The 17,625-nt window shown below is 41.4% G+C and overlaps 1 protein-coding gene across 2 annotated transcripts in view; it reads left to right on the top strand.

The window, feature by feature from the left end:
- SLC11A2 (solute carrier family 11 member 2) overlaps nt 1-13,826 on the top strand; it is a 46,882-nt gene extending 33,056 nt beyond the window's left edge. The window contains exons 12-17 of one of the 2 annotated variants that reach the window (XM_023211133.1): nt 979-1,098; nt 1,556-1,705; nt 2,227-2,300; nt 2,966-3,119; nt 6,262-6,315; nt 13,032-13,826. In XM_023211133.1, the coding sequence (XP_023066901.1) occupies nt 979-1,098; nt 1,556-1,705; nt 2,227-2,300; nt 2,966-3,119; nt 6,262-6,315; nt 13,032-13,109 (630 nt within the window). In that variant the 3' untranslated portion in view covers nt 13,110-13,826. The remainder of the gene's footprint in view (nt 1-978; nt 1,099-1,555; nt 1,706-2,226; nt 2,301-2,965; nt 3,120-6,261; nt 6,316-13,031) is intronic. The other variant, XM_023211134.1, reaches the window with a different exon arrangement.
- The last annotated feature ends 3,799 nt before the right edge of the window (nt 13,827-17,625 follow it).

The following is a 17,625-nucleotide window of genomic DNA, read 5'->3' as shown; positions in this document are numbered from 1 at the left end:
TTTTTTTGAGACAAGGTCTTGCTCTGTCGTCCAGGCTGGGGTGCAGTGGCTTGATTACGGCTCACTGTAGCCTCCACCTACCTGGCCCAAGTGATTTTCCCATCTCAGTATTTTGGGTAGTGGGACTACAGGCAAGCACCACCATGCTTGGCTAATTTTTTTTTTTTTTTTTTGAGATGGAGTTTTGTTCTTGCGCCACCACACCCGGCTACTTTTGTATTTTTAGTAGAGATGGGGTTTCTCCATGTTGGTCAGGCTGGTCTCGAACTGCTGACCTCAGGTGATCCACCCCCACTCGGCCTACCAAAGTGCTGGGATTATAGGTGTGAGCCACCATGCCTGGCCTTGTATTTTTTTTTTTTTTTGTAGAGTCAGGGTTTTTGCCTTGTTGCCCAGACTTGTCTCGAACTGCTGGGCTCAAGGGATTCTCCAACCCTGGCCTCCCAAAGTCCTGGGATTACAAGTGTGAGCCACCCCACCCAGCCCCAAGAAAGTGTTCTTAGTAAAGTGTTTTTAGTGGAGTCTCTCAGTTCTTTTATGCTGGTTACATTGTGATCCTCCAACAGTAGAATATATGGTGTGTAGCATTTCCCAAATTTATTTGATATTTCCCTGTACTTCTATTGCCATTTTCCAGAATAGTGTGTAAAGGAATATAATTTGGGGAACGTGGTGTAGACCTCTTCTTTTTCTTTTCTTTTTTTTTTTTTTTTAATATTTAAGATGGAGGTTTAGGAGCTTGGAGAAGAGGAAGGACTAGGCAGAGAAACGAAGGAACATCCAGTAAAGTTTAGATTGAAAGCTTCTAGAATGAGGTCAGGACTTGAGCCTAGCTACTGGCACAGTGCCCAGCACGGCACTTGGCATGGGTGGTGCATAGCAAGGAAGAAGGGAGAAATGCCACAGGGAGCCACTGTTTTGGATGTTGTCTGAGCAGATTATTGACACAATCATATCCTTCTTCTTGGCCTCTCACAGGGTGTTGTGCTGGGATGTTACTTTGGGCCTGCTGCACTCTACATTTGGGCAGTGGGGATCCTGGCTGCAGGACAGAGCTCCACCATGACAGGAACCTATTCTGGCCAGTTTGTCATGGAGGTATGTGCTAGTATAGGATAGAGGGAGATAACACAACCCTTTTGTTGCTTCTTTTTTTTTTTTTGAGATGGAGTCTCATTCTTGTTGCCCAGGCTGGAGTGTAATGGCGCGATCTCAGCTCACTAAAACCTCCATCTCCCAGGTTTGAGCAATTCTCCTGCCTCAGCCTCCCGAATAGCTAGGATTACAGGCTGTGGCCACCACACCCGGCTAATTTTTTGTATTTTTAGTAGAGATGGGGTTTCACCATGTTGGCCAGGCAGGTCTTGAACTCCTGACATCACGTGATCTACCCACCTTGGCCTCTCAAAGTGCTGGGATTACAGGCGTGAGCCACTGAGCCTGGCCCCTTTGTCACTTCTCAATCCCATTCTTCTGAGGTCTCTCCTAAACCTCCCCAAAACTTTTTTTTGTTTCCTTTTGCAGACAGTCATCCTGCTCCTATGTTTTCTTGCAGGGATTCCTGAACCTAAAGTGGTCACGGTTTGCCCGAGTGATTCTGACTCGCTCTATTGCCATCATCCCCACTCTGCTTGTTGCTGTCTTCCAAGATGTAGAGCATCTAACAGGGATGAATGACTTCCTGAATGTTCTACAGAGCTTACAGGTGAGGAGGAAGCTGAGGAAACTCACATCCTAGTTATTCAGGTAGCATTATGTACTGCCCTTGGGTACCAAGCCTAGCTGGGTGCTGGGGGGATATTGAGAGGAAGGCAGAGGCATGGTTGTGGTCTGCAGTAAATGTATATGAAATCCTTGGCATCTAAAAGGATTGTAGAAATGGTTTGGTTTTTTAAACCTGTTGAATGGGAACTACGAGCTTTACTTACACATGGAACACAAAATTGTAGTTCATTAATGCAAAGCAAACATTAAATGAACATATAGGACACTGTGCTAGGTCTTGTGGAGGTTAAAGAGACAAGTCACGTACAAAGGTTTGTGTGGTAGGTTAATGATAGCTCTACAGAATTCAGTGTAATGCCCAAGCATGTTGGGATGATAGGAATAATTATTTCTCATGGGGTAGTTGAGGCAGCATTTATGTTTCCATTTCATTAATTGTGCTGTTCTCTAGGGTGATACAAGGACCCATAGTAATCCCATCTGATCTTCTTTCTTTTCCAGCTTCCCTTTGCTCTCATACCCATCCTCACATTTACGAGCTTGCGGCCAGTAATGAGTGACTTTGCCAATGGACTGTGAGTGTACTCTTCTTCGTTCCCAAAGGGGATGCTGATATGGGGAAAGGGTATCTTCATGCAGTAGGCCAGTCAGACGTGAGACACAGAGGGAAGTGATATGCTTTGAGAGGTGATTGCTAACTGCTTCCTCTTTGGCTTAGAGAATGGAAACTGTGAATATAGTAAAGGAAGAGAGCACATCTTTCATTTGGAGGGGAAAGAAAGTTCAGCTTTTACAGCGTAACTCTTCAGCTTCAGCCACTGAAGTTTGAGGCACCTTAATTCTTTGTTAAATGATCTTAACAAGAAAGGCATAAGTTAGTACCTTTTATATATATCTTTAAAGGATATGAGGTATCTGAAGTGACTTGTTGCATTTCTGGGAACATTAATGAAATGACTCATTGCATTTCTAGGCCTTGTTGCATCTCTAGGGACTTAAATATTAGGGATTATTTGTTGGTGTCTTTTCCCCACTCTTTCTCCCTATCAGTATCTAACTGTGGGTGATTTAACTTAGACTTATGAAGAATCATTTTTTTTTTCAAATTAAGAACAATTTTTCCATTCATTTTGAACTGCCTCTAATTCCCGTCCTGTTTACTCCACAGGATGCAGTTTCCTTTTCTGTCTGTAGCCAAGTTGGATTATTCCACCAGTGACTGTGCTGATTTCTTTTACAGAGGCTGGCGGATTGCAGGAGGAATCTTGGTCCTTATCATCTGTTCCATCAATATGTACTTTGTAGTGGTTTATGTCCAGGACCTAGGGCATGTGGCATTGTATGTGGTGGCTGCTGTGGTCAGCGTGGCTTATCTGGGCTTTGTGTTCTACTTGGTAAGTCCAGCCTGGAAGAGCAGGGGCATAGGTGTCAGGGATGGTAGAGGTAGGGTTCACTGACATTCAGAAATGAACAGACCCAGGCTGGGCACAGTGGCTCATGCCTATAATCCCAGTACTTTGGGAGGCTGAGGCGGGAGGATTACTTGAGTCCAGGAGTTAGAGACCAATCTGGGCAACATGGTAAAACTCCATCTCCACAAAAAAAGAGAAATGAACAGACCCAAAAGAGCACATAACAATCTACCTCCAGGTGATCGAGACAATTTATATGAAATTGTCAAATCAGCTGTTTACAAAATAATATTTCTTTTCTTTTTTTTTTTTTTTTGAGACGGAGTCTCGCTCTGTCGCCCGGGCTGGAGTGCAGTGGCTGGATCTCAGCTCACTGCAAGCTCCGCCTCCCGGGTTTACGCCATTCTCCTGCCTCAGCCTCCCGAGTAGCTGGGACTACAGGTGCCAGCCACCTTGCCCGGCTAGCTTTTTGTATTTTTTAGTAGAGACGGGGTTTCACCGTGTTAGCCAGGATGGTCTCGAACTCCTGACCTCGTGATCCGCCCGTCTCGGCCTCCCAAAGTGCTGGGATTACAGGCTTGAGCCACCGCGCCTGGCCACAAAATAATATTTCTAACCATAAAATTCACTTTGGTTACTAAGATTTGTCATTTTTTCAATTTCTGTCACTTCTGTAGTTTCCATTCTTAGTAATTCCTAACAAGAGAGTACAGTATGTTTGAGGAACTAAAAGAAGGGTAGCAGTACAGAGAATGGAGGACAGTACAAAACAGAGGTGGAGAATGGGCATGCAGTGTGATTTAGAGATTCGGGGTGGGACACATGCGGCCACAGCCCCCTTCAGCTCCATCACTTATTAGCTGTCCAAGCAAATAAGTAAATAGTGATAGTCTTTCCTTGACTCTCATTCTAGAGTCATTTTTAAAAAATCATGGTTATAAAACTATAGCTACATGAAAAAGTATGTAAAATTTATATTCCAATTATAAAAATATTTTTAAAAAGTCTAGAATTATATAAAAATGGCAATATAATTTGTTGTAGGAAGGTAGGATTATAGATATATTCTCTATTTTCCAAATCTTCTTTAACATTGCTTATATTAATGAAAAACAGCCAAAATAACAACAGATCCATTTCCCTGTTCTATATAGGTTTCTTTGAAAAAACACAGGGGTTGGGGATAAGGAATAGCAGAATTTATATCATTTTTGCTGCAGAGAATGGCTAAAGATGGAGGCTGGAAACCTGCTGTTAACCTCTAGAACACTTCCCCACACCAGTGTGCCACACGTTAGATACTTTATTGAGAAAATTACTTCAGTAAATGTTGAAAAATTATTTCCTAGATTGATATATCTCTTCTTTTTTTCTTCCTGATAAACTTTGGGCACACAAAGACTGTACTGATCCTGTGATCTAGGAACTTAACTTCAAGGAAAACCAAGTAACTGAGTATGTCCTTGACAGGAATTGTTTTTAAAAATTCACTGTAGAAGTTAGGGGTATCCTTTCTTTTTTTTTTTTTTTTTTTTTTTTTGAGACAGAGTCTCACTCTGTCACCCAAGCTGGAGTGCAGTGGCCAGATCTCAGCTCACTGCAAGCTCCACCTCCCGGGTTCACGCCATTCTCCTGCCTCAGCCTCCCGAGTAGCTGGGACTACAGGCGCCCGCCACCTCGCCCGGCTAGTTTTTTGTATTTTTCCAGGACCTAGGGCATGTGGCATTGTATGTGGTGGCTGCTGTGGTCAGCGTGGCTTATCTGGGCTTTGTGTTCTACTTGGTAAGTCCAGCCTGGAAGAGCAGGGGCATAGGTATCAGGGATGGTAGAGGTAGGGTTTTTAGTAGAGACGGGGTTTCACCGTGTTAGCCAGGATGGTCTCGATCTCCTGACCTTGTGATCCGCCCGCCTTGGCCTCCCAAAGTGCTGGGATTACAGGCTTGAGCCACCGCGCCCGGCCAGGGGTATCCTTTCGTAATGCAAATTGGATGTGAAGGTGCCAGTTTGTCCTCAGTCAGCCTAAGGCTAATGAGCTTGTTGAAGACCAATTTTTATTATTATTTTTCAGATAGAGTTTTTCTCTGTTGCTGAAGCTGGGGTATAGTGGCATGATCTTAGCTCACTGCAACCTCTGCCTCCTGGGTTCAAGCGATTCTCCTGCCTCAGCCTCCTGAGTAGTTGGGACTACTGCCACGTGCTACCACGCCTGGCTAATCTTTGTATTTTTAGTAGAGATGGGTTTCACCATGTTGGCCAGGCTAGTCTCAAACTCTTGACCTCAGGTGATCCACCCGCCTCAGCCTCCCAAAGTGTTGGGATTACAGGTGTGAGCCACTGCGTCTGGCCTGAAGGCCCATTTTTAGAGGAGAGGGCTAATTCTAGAGTGGGTTACTGCTGTTTAGCTTCAAAACAGGAACTTCATAGAGCAGCTTAGGAGACTACACCAATTGTATTAGTCTGTTAGTCATTCTCCTCATCATGGGGAGGACTGAGGAAAAGTGGACTTCCGAGAACTTATAGTTGGATAAAAGAAACAAACAACAGGCTGGACGAGGTGGCTCATGCTTGTAATTTCAGTGCTTTGGGAGGCCGAGCCAGGAGGATTACTTGAGGTTAGGAGTTTTAGACCAGCTTGAGAAATATAGCAAGACACCTTGTCACTACAAAAAAATTAAATTAGCTGGGCATGGTGATGTGCGTCTGTAATCCTGGCAACTCAGGAGACTGAAAAGGGAGGATTGCTTGAGCCCAGGAATTCGAGGCTTCAGTGAGCTAGGATTGCACCACTATACTCCAGCCTGAGCAATAGAGGGAGACCTTGTCTCTAAAATGCAAAATAATGATAAAGATTAAAAAAAAAAAAAAGGAAAACCACAGACACAAAGCAGTAAGAACAGAGAAATTCAATATTAAAAATAATATGGACAAACTTTGTTGAGGAAGGCAGATGATTTTTTGAAAGGGGGGCGGGGTTGAGAGAATGACTTGTGCAACCCTTGGTGGTAGAAGATAGGCACAGCTGGATGTTCAAGGAAGGGAGCAGATTTGCATTTGAGAAGTGCTGTGTGAGCAGTCATGGCTCTTCAAAGAGCCTGGTGAGTGATGACCATGTTTTGTCTTTCAGGGTTGGCAATGTTTGATTGCACTGGGCATGTCCTTCCTGGACTGTGGGCATACGGTAAGCATCTCTAAAGCCCTGCTGACAGAAGAAGCCACCCGTGGCTACACTAAATAACACTGGATTAGTCTGTCTTCTGCAGGTAGCCATCAGAGCCAGTGTGTTTCTATGGTTTACTGTGTGAACATAGCCAAAAGTATGTGCCGTTGCACAGACTGCATTTATGACTCAACCGTTGGTTGGAAAAGACTTTGTTTCATGTGTGTTTGAAAGATGGAATTATTTTTTTCTTCCTGACCGCCTAACCTTGGAACTGGACTAGGGTGGGATCTTTGAAAAGCTGACATTTGCTGCTATCATTCCAACACTAAGTTCTTTTTTTTTTTTTTTTTTTTTTTTTGATAATGTCCTTTTAATTGTACTCTTTTCAAAAAAAGTATCTCCTTTCTCAGTTAAAACAAAAAAGACAAGGCGTGATGAAGACCTGCTCTAGCCCATACCAGGCAGTGACCCATTCCAACACTAAGTTCTTAAGTAGTTGCCCAAGGGCTAGCTCAATTTATCCTTGGGAGAGACAAGGATATGCATGGTTCTTAACCAGGCTATATGTTTAAAAAAAAAAAAATTGGAAAATGTAATACATTTTTTATTATTCAAACTAAAGAATGAGTATGCAAGTTTTATTTATCAAAATCAATGGATTTTTAAAGACTGAGAAATTTTCCTTATACATACCTTTTCAATGATTTTAATTATACAAAATTCTCAACTAGAATAGCTTCATCCATATGAAATATAAAATTAAGAGACACCCTGCTGTATCAGGCTTAGGATTCTTTGAACTTATTTACACTTTAATTTCTCAATGGAAGTTAAGAGGGGTGAGAAAACAAAGAAGGAGAAAAACTGACAACTAGCAAAACCAGCACCACATCGCTAGGTGGTGCTTACTAACTACCTTCTCAGGATTTTCCTCAGATTGAAAAGCTTATGAGAATTTCTTGGGAGTCTTAATAACCTGCCTGTTAGTATAGAGCTTTCCTGATGATATTTACTCTTGAGCACATGTAGTTGTAAAACCTTCACTTTCCTTCTCCAGGAGGGTGGTGATAGAAAAAGATGGTAGTATTTATGAACTGATGTTCTCATGAAATGTTGAGAGTGGGGAGAAAAGACTTTAAGGGGGAAGGAGAGCCATCTATTTTGTTCCTAAAGGCCACCTCTCACCAGAATCGTCATGTTTTTCTGATGCACCACTCTGCTTCACGCCCAAGATGACTTGCAAGGCAATCTCAGGAGCTGTGGACTTAACGGTTGCAAGGCACACTGTCTTTCTCAGCATTCTCTGCAAGTCAGTAGGTGTCAGTATGGTTGCAAAGTTCACTGTCTCAGCAAGGTTGAACTGGGCTGCCTCTCTACAGCTGTTTCCTCAGAGGGAAAAATCTTGAGACCAGATGGTGGAGCTCTGGAGTCAGAGGAAATGAGTGTCTTCAGCATGAAGCTGCTGCTTTTACTTCAGCCACTTCTGACATTTTTACATACCGAGCCTGAGATTGTGTGATTATCTCAAATCAGATCACTTTGATGGAGATAAATAATCAAAACTGTTTTATAGCCATTGACTTGGTGAGAACAGTAATGGGAAATGGTGTTGAAGGACTTCTCGTTTTTGGAGCTTTCCTTCCAGAGTCCTGGTTGATTGGCGTTCTTTGTTCATCTGAGCCCCCAAAAGCATTATTACTGATATTTGCACACAGTCAAAAAAGCGCAGACTGAATGGATGGTCTTTTATAAGGCATTTAAGAGTACACTGCTGTGTTTCACTGACCATGCATTTTTCTTAGCCCCTCAAGTAATATAGCACAGAGTCATGAATGACAATTCCCCTAACCATTCCTCTTCATATCTGCCTCTTCCCCTTACCATTGTAATGCCCCAAACTGGTCATAAAGGCGCTCTGTGAAGATATTGGGGACTGACATCTTAAGCTCTCACCTGGCTGCAGTAGGAAAGGCCAAACTGACAAAAAATAAATAAATTATTTATAAAGATGATATGGTAAAATGTACCTTTGCCCTGGGTCTGGGTGGGTCCAGTCAGTCTCAGATTTATAAGCATTTAGGAGCCTAGGTAAAAGCTGCTAGTATTCTTTTAAAAGTTATATTTATGACTTGCAATGATAGAAAACTCCTTCCAATTAAATGGCATTTTATAATATTATGTGTGTACTTCACAGTGTTAAAAATACCCTCATATCTTATTGCATTTGATCCTCACAGAGAGAAAGTGCATTTTAACCAGTACTCTGGGTGCAATAAACAATACGTAAGAAATTTAAGTCCTCCAATTCCAGCATATCCAGTGAGTTTTGGCAGTATGTTTATGTGGAATGTTTAAGGATACACAATTGTACTTTATATAAATTGGTTCTTGTTCTCCTTAAATGTGACATGAAATAACTGTGCTGCTACATTATACTGGAAATTAACAGGGGAAAAGGGAAGAGCTCTTGGCTCCCTTAAGGTTCTGCTAGTGGTGTTAGGAGTGGTTACAACTGAGCTTTTAGTAACCATTTAACCATATGTAAACTTGGTTTCTAATTAAAAAAAAATTTCTTTTTCCAATTTGGTTTCCTGGGTATTTTTTTAACCCTGAAATCATTTATTAATAAGGTTTCAACAACTTTGATACAAAAATACTGAACCAGCAACTACCACCTGGAATGGCACGCTAAGTCCACACTGTTAGGATTTTCTCCTTAGAAAGGATAGAGAAATAAATGGATTTAGTCCTCAGAAGGCTTGGATTAATTGCAGATACCAGGACATTAATTTCCCTTTACCCACTTAGTCAAATGGTTTTACATAGCTAAAGGTCACATCATTACCATGTTTAAACTTGGGAAAAAAAATTTTATTCTGCTTTTCTCTAAGCTGAATATTTTCTACCTATAGTTTATTTCACTGTTTCACTTTTACATTCTATATGTGCTGCCAATGAAAATTACTATTTGAAGAGAAACCAAACTCGTTTAGCTTAAAGATCAAGGAGCATTTTGGCAGACCTGATATAAATGGAAATATTGGCACCATTTATTAAAAACAAAGGCAGAGCTCAGGCACAGTGAACTTTACTAGAAACATGACAGGAAAACCTGAGTCAGCAGTTGATTTGTCCCAGGCGTGTCACCAGAACTTCATTTTCCCTTTCTCTGTTGTAAACCTTCCCTGTAAGTAACACAGTGGAAATTATCTAGGAAGAATTTTGTTCTCCATGTTGTCCTTCCTCATTTAGTGCTCTCTCCTTACTTTGGATTTAATTTCAAAACTAAAATAGGATGCAAAACAATGTGAGGGTCCTGTTTGGAAACATTTCCTTTAGCTCTGCCCTCTGGAATACCTTCTGCTCCTTCATTGGTAGGACCAGTGAATCTAAATGTGTCAGCTTCTCTCAGCCCCTTAGCTTATGAATGTAAAAATGGCTCACTCAGTACTGTGTTCTAAGACCGGCCTGAACACTTGTATTATCTCATTTAATCCTTGTAACAACAAGAGGATCAGCCTCTATGTAGATGAGTCAACTGGAAGGCCAAAAGTAACTTTCCCATATTTACATTACTAATGAAATGCGCAGTTGGCATTTGAACTCACATAGCTTAACTCCAGAATCCATGTTTTCATTCCCAAACTATCCTGTATAATATGTAGTATACCCTTCATGTTGGGTTGTCGCCAAGCTTTGTTGTTTATCAGCACAAGGAACATAACACCCTGAAGCATTTGTTTCATACTCTGATTAGTGCTAGAATATGCATTAGCCAGAAGTTGCCAACTGGTAGATTTTGGTCCCTGTGCAGAATTTTAAAAGTAAGCTCGAATGCTTTTGGCAAGTGTAGAGAATGGACAGGGTCCTCTATGGTCCTGTCCCAGCAATAGCCAAGAGTTACTAGTTGAAAAGTTCACTCATTTGCATTAGCTGTCTGCCCCTGGAAGTATTTTAACCCATTCCCAGGCCATTTATTCTCATTTCTCAGTGTCTCAGAACAATATAACAAACATCTCCAATGAAGGTGGTCTATCAACTAAGTCATCTAAGTGACACTCTGTGGGCATCACAGTTCTAACACTGCAACCCTTGCTTACTACATATTGAAGAAGTCTACCACCATTGCTCGCTTGGGAAAGGCTTCAATGAATTGTCAATATATTTAGTTGCTATTATTTACTTAAGCCTGAATTAAGCAAGCTGATGTCTGAAGAGCTGTTTCCATGTTGTAAAGCCAGTGTAATACAGTGTTTTCTTAGCCCACTAGTTGGAAATAGTTTTATCTTGGGCGTCATTTGGTCTAATCTGTCTTCACACAGTCATCACAGTAAGCCTGTGAGGTTATACACGGCAGTTTGTAATGTGTTAAATATATGTGCTGAAGACTAACACGAGATAGTATACTGCTGTACTTGGCATTTTTTTTTTTTTTTCTGAGATGGAGTCTAGCTTTGACACCCAGGCTGGAGTGCAGTGGTGCGATCTTGGCTCAGTGCCACCTCTGCCTCCCAGGTTCAAGCAATTCTCCTGCCTCACCCGCCTGAGTACTCTCACCACCATGCCTGGCTAATTTTTTTTTTTTTTTTTTAAGACAGAGTCTCACTCTGTTGCCCAGGCTGGAGTGCAGTGGCGCGATCTCAGCTCACTGCAAACTCCACTTCCCAGGTTCAAGCGATTCCCCTGCCTCTGCCTCCCAAGTAGCTGGGACTACAGGCGCACACCACTAAGCCCAGCTAATCTTTGTATTTTTACAGATGGGGATTCACTATGTTGATCAGGCTGGTCTCGAACTCCTGACCTCGTGATCCACCCACAGCCTCCCAAAGTGCTGGGATTACAAGTGTGAGCCACTGCTCCTGGCTAATTTTTGTATTTTCAGTAGAGCCAGGGTTTTACCATGTTGATCAGGCTGCTCTCGAACTACTGACCTCAAGTGATCTGCCTGCCTCGGCCTTCCAGAGTGCTGGGATTACAGGTGTGGGCCACTGTGCCCGGCTGTACTTGGCATTTTCAAATGTAGCATTTATTCACATTTTACAAATAAGTAGAATAAGGCTCCAAAAGTATATGTGACATGCTGAAGGCCATAGGAAATGGTAGAGTTAAGGGCTTGAACCCAATTCCAGTGCCTTTCTATTATACTAAAATAGGGATAGTTGCTGCCAATAAATTTATAGTCTGCATTCAGCGTTAACTTAGAGGTTGTTGGTGCCAAAGGATAACAATAAAAGCTCTAAGAAGTAACAGTAGGGCTAAAATGAAACTCAAAGTTGTTCCAAGGTGTATTCGAGGAAGAGAAAAAGTAAAAAGAAAGAACTTCATAGCCAGCCTAGGAAACATACAAAACCCTGTCTACAAAAAAAATTAGCTGCGTGTGGTGGCACACACCTGTAGTCCCAGCTACTTGGGAGGCTGAGATGGGAGGAAGGCTGAAGCCCAGGAGGTAGAGGTTGCAGTGAGCCAAGATTGTATCATTGGCACTCCAGCGTGGGTCACATAGTGAAACCTTGTCTCTGCAAAAAAATAATAACTTCACAGGTCCAGGCTGGGAGCGGTGGCTCAAGCCTGTAATCCCAGCACTTTGGGAGGCCGAGACGGGCGGATCATGAGGTAAGGAGATTGAGACCATCCTGGCTAACCCCGTCTCTACTAAAAAAATACAAAAAACTAGCTGGGCGGGGTGGCGGGCGCCTGTAGTCCCAGCTACTCCGGAGGCTGAGGCAGGAGAATGGCGTGAACCCGGGAGGCGGAGCTTGTAGTGAGCTGAGATCCGGCCACCGCACTCCAGCCAGGCGACAGAGCGAGACTCTGTCTCAAAAAAAAAAAAAAAAACTTCACAGGTCCCCACACAAACCATCTAGACTCGGTTCTTTAGGAGTGGAGTCTGGAATTGTGTTTTTTTTTTTTTTTTGAGATGGAGTCTTGCTCTGTCACCCAGACTGGAGTGCAGTGGCACAATCTTGACTCACTGCAACCTCTGCCTCCCAGGGTCAAGTGATTTTCCTGCCTCAGCCTCCTGAGTAGCTGGGATTACAGGCATGGGCCACCATGGCCTGCTAATTTTTGTATTTTTAGTCAAGGAGGGGTTTCGCCATGTTGGCCAGGCTGGTCTTGAACTTCTGACCTCAGGTGATCCACGCGCCTCAGCCTTCCACAGTGCTGGGATTACAGGCGTCAGCCACTGGGCCCAGCCGGGAATTGTGTTTTAAAAGCAGCTTCGGTGATTCTTATTCAGCCTGACAAACATATGGGACCCATAGGTCATCTTTCTCCCTCTTAGTACATGCCATTTCATGTTTTTGTTTTTTAAATGAAAGACTTTTCTCTGCTCCAGTGCCAAAGGATAATAGGGCTCAGGATTGAAACCACTGGAAATTTGATTTCTAATTCACACAGTAGTAAAATACAAAAGCATTCTGCATGTTTGTTCTTATCCTGATTTGAAGCTCCCATCCTGAGGCAGACTGTGTCACAAGAATAGTCAGAGTGCTAATTTTGCTGAGAACATTTGGCACCATCTTAGTCCTTAACTATTTCAGCTCCTACCTGTTATTTTGCATATCAGGAACCATTCATGTATGTATCTGTAAGCCATTTCTTTTCTGAAATAAAAATCAACATAGCAGTATAGAAAAAAGGCCTAAATTGATGTGCTAATTATAGGTACTTAAATGCTGATTTCAATAAATACGTGAAAATCAGTCTAACCCTCTTCCATCTTTTTTCCTTAGTGCCGTCTGGGATTGACAGCTCAGCCTGAACTCTATCTTCTGAACACCATGGATGCTGACTCACTTGTGTCTAGATGACTGACAGCCTGAGAGACTCTATGAGAACACGTTTTTCTAAGCCCTTTTTGTGCCAGGTGTCCTGTTAACATCTCTGTTATTTCAGAGGTGAGTTTTGTTCAGACGTTTTGAACAAAAGGCAAAGATTTCCTCATGGGAAGGGTGTTCAAAACTGACAGCTATAAATGTAGGTCAGAGACCACCCACCTCACAATAGTCTTACACTCCCAGAGTTAAACAGTTGGCCTCTGAGGGCCACACACCCCTATGGGCTTGTGTCTTGGACTCTGGGATTTAAAAGATATATATGTATATATATTTATGTAAACCTGAGCATCTCAGTTTGGGTAGAGTTTTAAGGTTATATGACACTGATGCTTTTTTTTTTTTTTTTTTTTTTTAATATTGTTTCGATAAATCAGATATTTGTTTTGTCTGGATCACAAGTGAGAAAGGAAAGAGAATAATGCTCTTCTTCACAATGAACCGGTCAAATTGACTATCTTGTAAAGTGATATTTTACTATGTCAGTTAAATTTCACTTTGATTTTAATCAACCAGATTATATCCTTTGTATCTACTGATATTAACACATCATATTAACACATCATTTCTTAAAAAACATTTCTTCTATTTGGCAATCATAATTAACTCTGGTTATCAGCCTGTTTCGTAATTATTGTCTTTGTTGTCACTTTTCTTGAATTGTTTTCTAGTCATTAAACAGATATGAAGGCATTTGCCAAAGAGCTTTAATACCCGGTAACAAGATCCAGAAACCACACTTTAACCAGTGATCAGTTTTCCCTGCTGCATTGTAACTCAGCTCATTCTGGCATTCAGGTTTTAGGCAGCAAAAGAAGAAACTTCTAACATTTAACTTGTAAGTCCTGACATAAGATAGTGAAGATATTTATCTTCCTTCTAATATTTGTATAGTCTGCCAATGTATTTTCTTCCCACTATTCCCATTAACATAGCAAACACCATTTCTAGGTCCAAAGTCTATTTCTAGGAGTGGCTAATATTTGTATTGTTGAATCTCCTAGGGAATGCTAAACATTTCACTTTAAAATACCTATTTATACCAAGTGGCATGAGATTAGTACTAGAGTGAGATTTGGAAGATTAGTCCACATATCACAAACTGCTTGCCTACATGTAGAGAATTTTTTTTTCACCCACTTTCCTAACCAGGAAGTTGTTTCCTTAATTCTTTTTGGGTGTTGTTGTTGTTGTTGTTGTTGTTTGTTGTTTTTTTGAGACAGAGCCTTGCCCTGTCGCCCAGGTGGGAGTGCAATGACGTGATCTCAGTTCACTGTAACCTCTACTTCCCGGCTTTAAGCGATTCTCCTCCTTCAGCCTCCTGAATAGCCGGGATTACAGGCATCACATTTTTAGTAGAGATGGGGTTTCACCTTGTTGCCCAGGCTGGTCTCAAACTCCTGACCTCAAGTGATCTGCCTGCCTCAGCCTCCCAAAGTGCTGGGATTACAGGTGTGAGCCACTGCACCCAGCCTTTTTTGTTGTTAAGACAGGGGGTCTTGTTCTGTCGCCCAGGCTGGAGTGCAGTGGCGTCATCTCAGCTCACTGCAACTTCTGCCTCCTGGGCTTGAGCCATCCTCCCACTTCAGCATCCCAAGTAGCTGGGACTTCAGGCACCCACCACCACACCCAGCTAATTTTTGTATGTTTTGTAGAGATGGGATTTCACCATGTTGCCCAGGCTGGTCCTGAACTCGAGAGCTCAAGCGATCTGCTGGCCTTGGCCTCCCAAAGTGCTGAGATTATAGGCGTGAGCCACCACATCCAGCCCACTCCTCATTTTTTTCTAGCCCCAAAGGTGTTGAGTCAGCAAATCCTGCAGCCTTTGTGTGACTTTGAGCATCACTTTCGCCTTTCAGCATTAAATATATGACCTCTCTGCCATATTTTAGAACTTATTACATTTCAATAAAACTTTTTAAACAATCCAGACATTGCTTATCTTCGTTTATAATTGTTTGGCCCTTAAAGAGGCAGGGGTATTTCTAAAATGACACTTTAAAATTTCCTCATTTCTACTTCAGGGCCTCTTGAAACTTCAGATAATAAGAGCAGCCAACCCTGCAACTCAGGTTATAGTCCTTCTGATCTTAAAATTGAGACTGAATTAACATCAATTATATGCTTTTACTTGAAAAAGAGACTCTTAAAATAAGTTTTAGTGTTTTGGTTTCTTTATACAGGACAACAACTCTAGATGAACCAGTTTGTTGGATTTCCCCCACCTCCCTGGGCGGTTTTATTTCTCAGTCATTTCATTACCAGAGAGTGTTGGGGAAAGTAAGGTAAAAAATAAAAACATCCTGTTGTGAAACTCATAGAAAGGTGAGGTGGTTCGTTAAGTACTTATGGAATTTCTATAGCTCTTTTCCAGTCCTTAACTGTATGTTACTAGGAACAGAGAATACAGGTTGACAAGTGTACCCTTCAGGTCACACAACTCCTGTAATCAGAAAATTTCATAACAAACTGAATCATGTCAAAGCCAGTAGAGGAGGTTGATAACTAAGAGTGAGTCTTGGGTAAGCTTTTTCCTAAGTTAAGAATATTTACTCACTCTCCAATTTGTGGTATATAAATCTGGATTACTATAAGTGTACTTATGCAGATATTAATATATTCAATCTTAAGAATAACCTGAGTGCATTCACTTAATTCCTGCCATTCAACACTATGGAGTCAGTCTGTAAAAGGATGCTCTGACAATGTTTACACAGAATGTCAGAAAAAGTGCAATTAAGTAATTGTTACTGAGCAGTCGCTGCTACATAAATGTGTGCCAGCCTAATATAAAAGGCAGGTAGAGTGTATCCAGGCATATAAAGTAGTTTCATTAGTAAGAGAGGCAGGAGTTTTAGTAGCTGATATAAACAGCCTTCTCAATTTCAGACATTACAACATGAGGCTACTAAAACTCTGCCCAGGAAGTCTTTTGCAAATTCAAGTATTGTTATGTTATCTGTTTATAGGGTCTTTATGCAGTGACCCTCCCACTTTACCCAAGCTGAAGTGGGTAAATTCACATCCTGCATACTTCCTAACTTTTCCCCAAATGTGATTTTATTTTAATGTAAACACAGTTTGTAGGTTCTCATGCATAGCTACTCTTAACAAATGAATACTTTGCATTGCTTTTTTTCAAGCAACAAATATATTACTTTAGCTCTCTCAGAGTAAGATTACAAAATTGTGGAACCTATTGGGTTTTGTAAGAAAAGCTAGTTTCTAATTAAACTCTTAATCTATTTTTAGTGCTAAGTACATATTGAGAAGGTAGAATATTTCTAGTAGCCTGGTCAGAAAATACTTTTCATTGCACAACCAACATGAAAGGATGAGTTATTTCTATGCCAGCTGTCCTCAGTTTTCCTGAACTTAATGGAACATATTAGATCCAGCTGCTGGAATATTTACTTTAATGGAATAAAGCAGTTGGATTCTTTCCTTGCCTATTTTCCAAAGAGGACAGTGTTGACCAAAATATATGTACTTGTTGGTAGCACTAGAAGAGCTTCATGATGGATACAGTTGACAACTTTTAAAATAATTATCTGTGCCAATGGAGAAAAATGTATATCATACACAGAACAGTAGGTTAATATCCAGAGCACAGACATATTTTCATATATTCTTACATCTTTCTTGTCCCCAAATACTGGACTTCACCTTCTTGTCAGCGTAAACCTCCATTACAGGAAACACTGAGGAAAAGGAAGTACCCACCAGAAATCATCTTACCTTGCATATATTCTTGATTTTATTTCAGTGACTTTTTTTTTCTCTCCTAGGCGTGGAGTCTTTGAGATTAAGCTTAAGTCAAGGCAGTTATGTCTTCAGCAAAGCCTAGTTAATTTTTTAGACCCTGAGGGCAGTTAGAGAGGAGTTCAAGGCCACAGGTATACTTAACCTTTAACATCTGCTTTGGTTTCTTGTGTTTTCTACAGTGTCATACCACATTAGCAATAGCGCTTCTGGACTAAATCCTTTTTGCCATCTCAGGAAAAAGAAATTTGTTTGCAGTTTACCTTTGTAGTCTTAGAAATACTTTAAAGTCTAAAAATAAATAAAAAATATTTAAATGGTTAAACATGTGTTTGCGGTAAAATGGTCAAGTTTCTGTATAAGAATGAGATGTAAAGTGGTGAACCAACTTTACATAACAACATGGCCGTTCTCCTCTGATGTAATTATTACCCATTCTAAAAAGGAGTTTATGAAACTGTAATTACTTTGCCCTATTTGGGGAGAATTAAGTCATGAATAGGGTGTCACATTTAACATGGATATAGAAAAGTCTGTGGCTGGGCGCGGTGGCTCACATCTGTAATCCCAGCACTTTGGGGGGGGCCGAGGCGGGCGAATCACCTGAGGTCAGGAGTTTGAGACCAGCTTGGCCAACATGGTGAAACCCCATCTCTACTAAAAATACAAAAATTAGCCGGGTGTGGTGGCAGGCGCCTGTAATCCCAGCTACTCGGGAGCCTGAGTCAGG

This window comes from Piliocolobus tephrosceles, chromosome 10 (assembly GCF_002776525.5).
Source record: "Piliocolobus tephrosceles isolate RC106 chromosome 10, ASM277652v3, whole genome shotgun sequence".
NCBI lineage: Eukaryota > Metazoa > Chordata > Mammalia > Primates > Cercopithecidae > Piliocolobus > Piliocolobus tephrosceles.
This window is presented reverse-complemented; position numbering and strand designations above follow the sequence as displayed.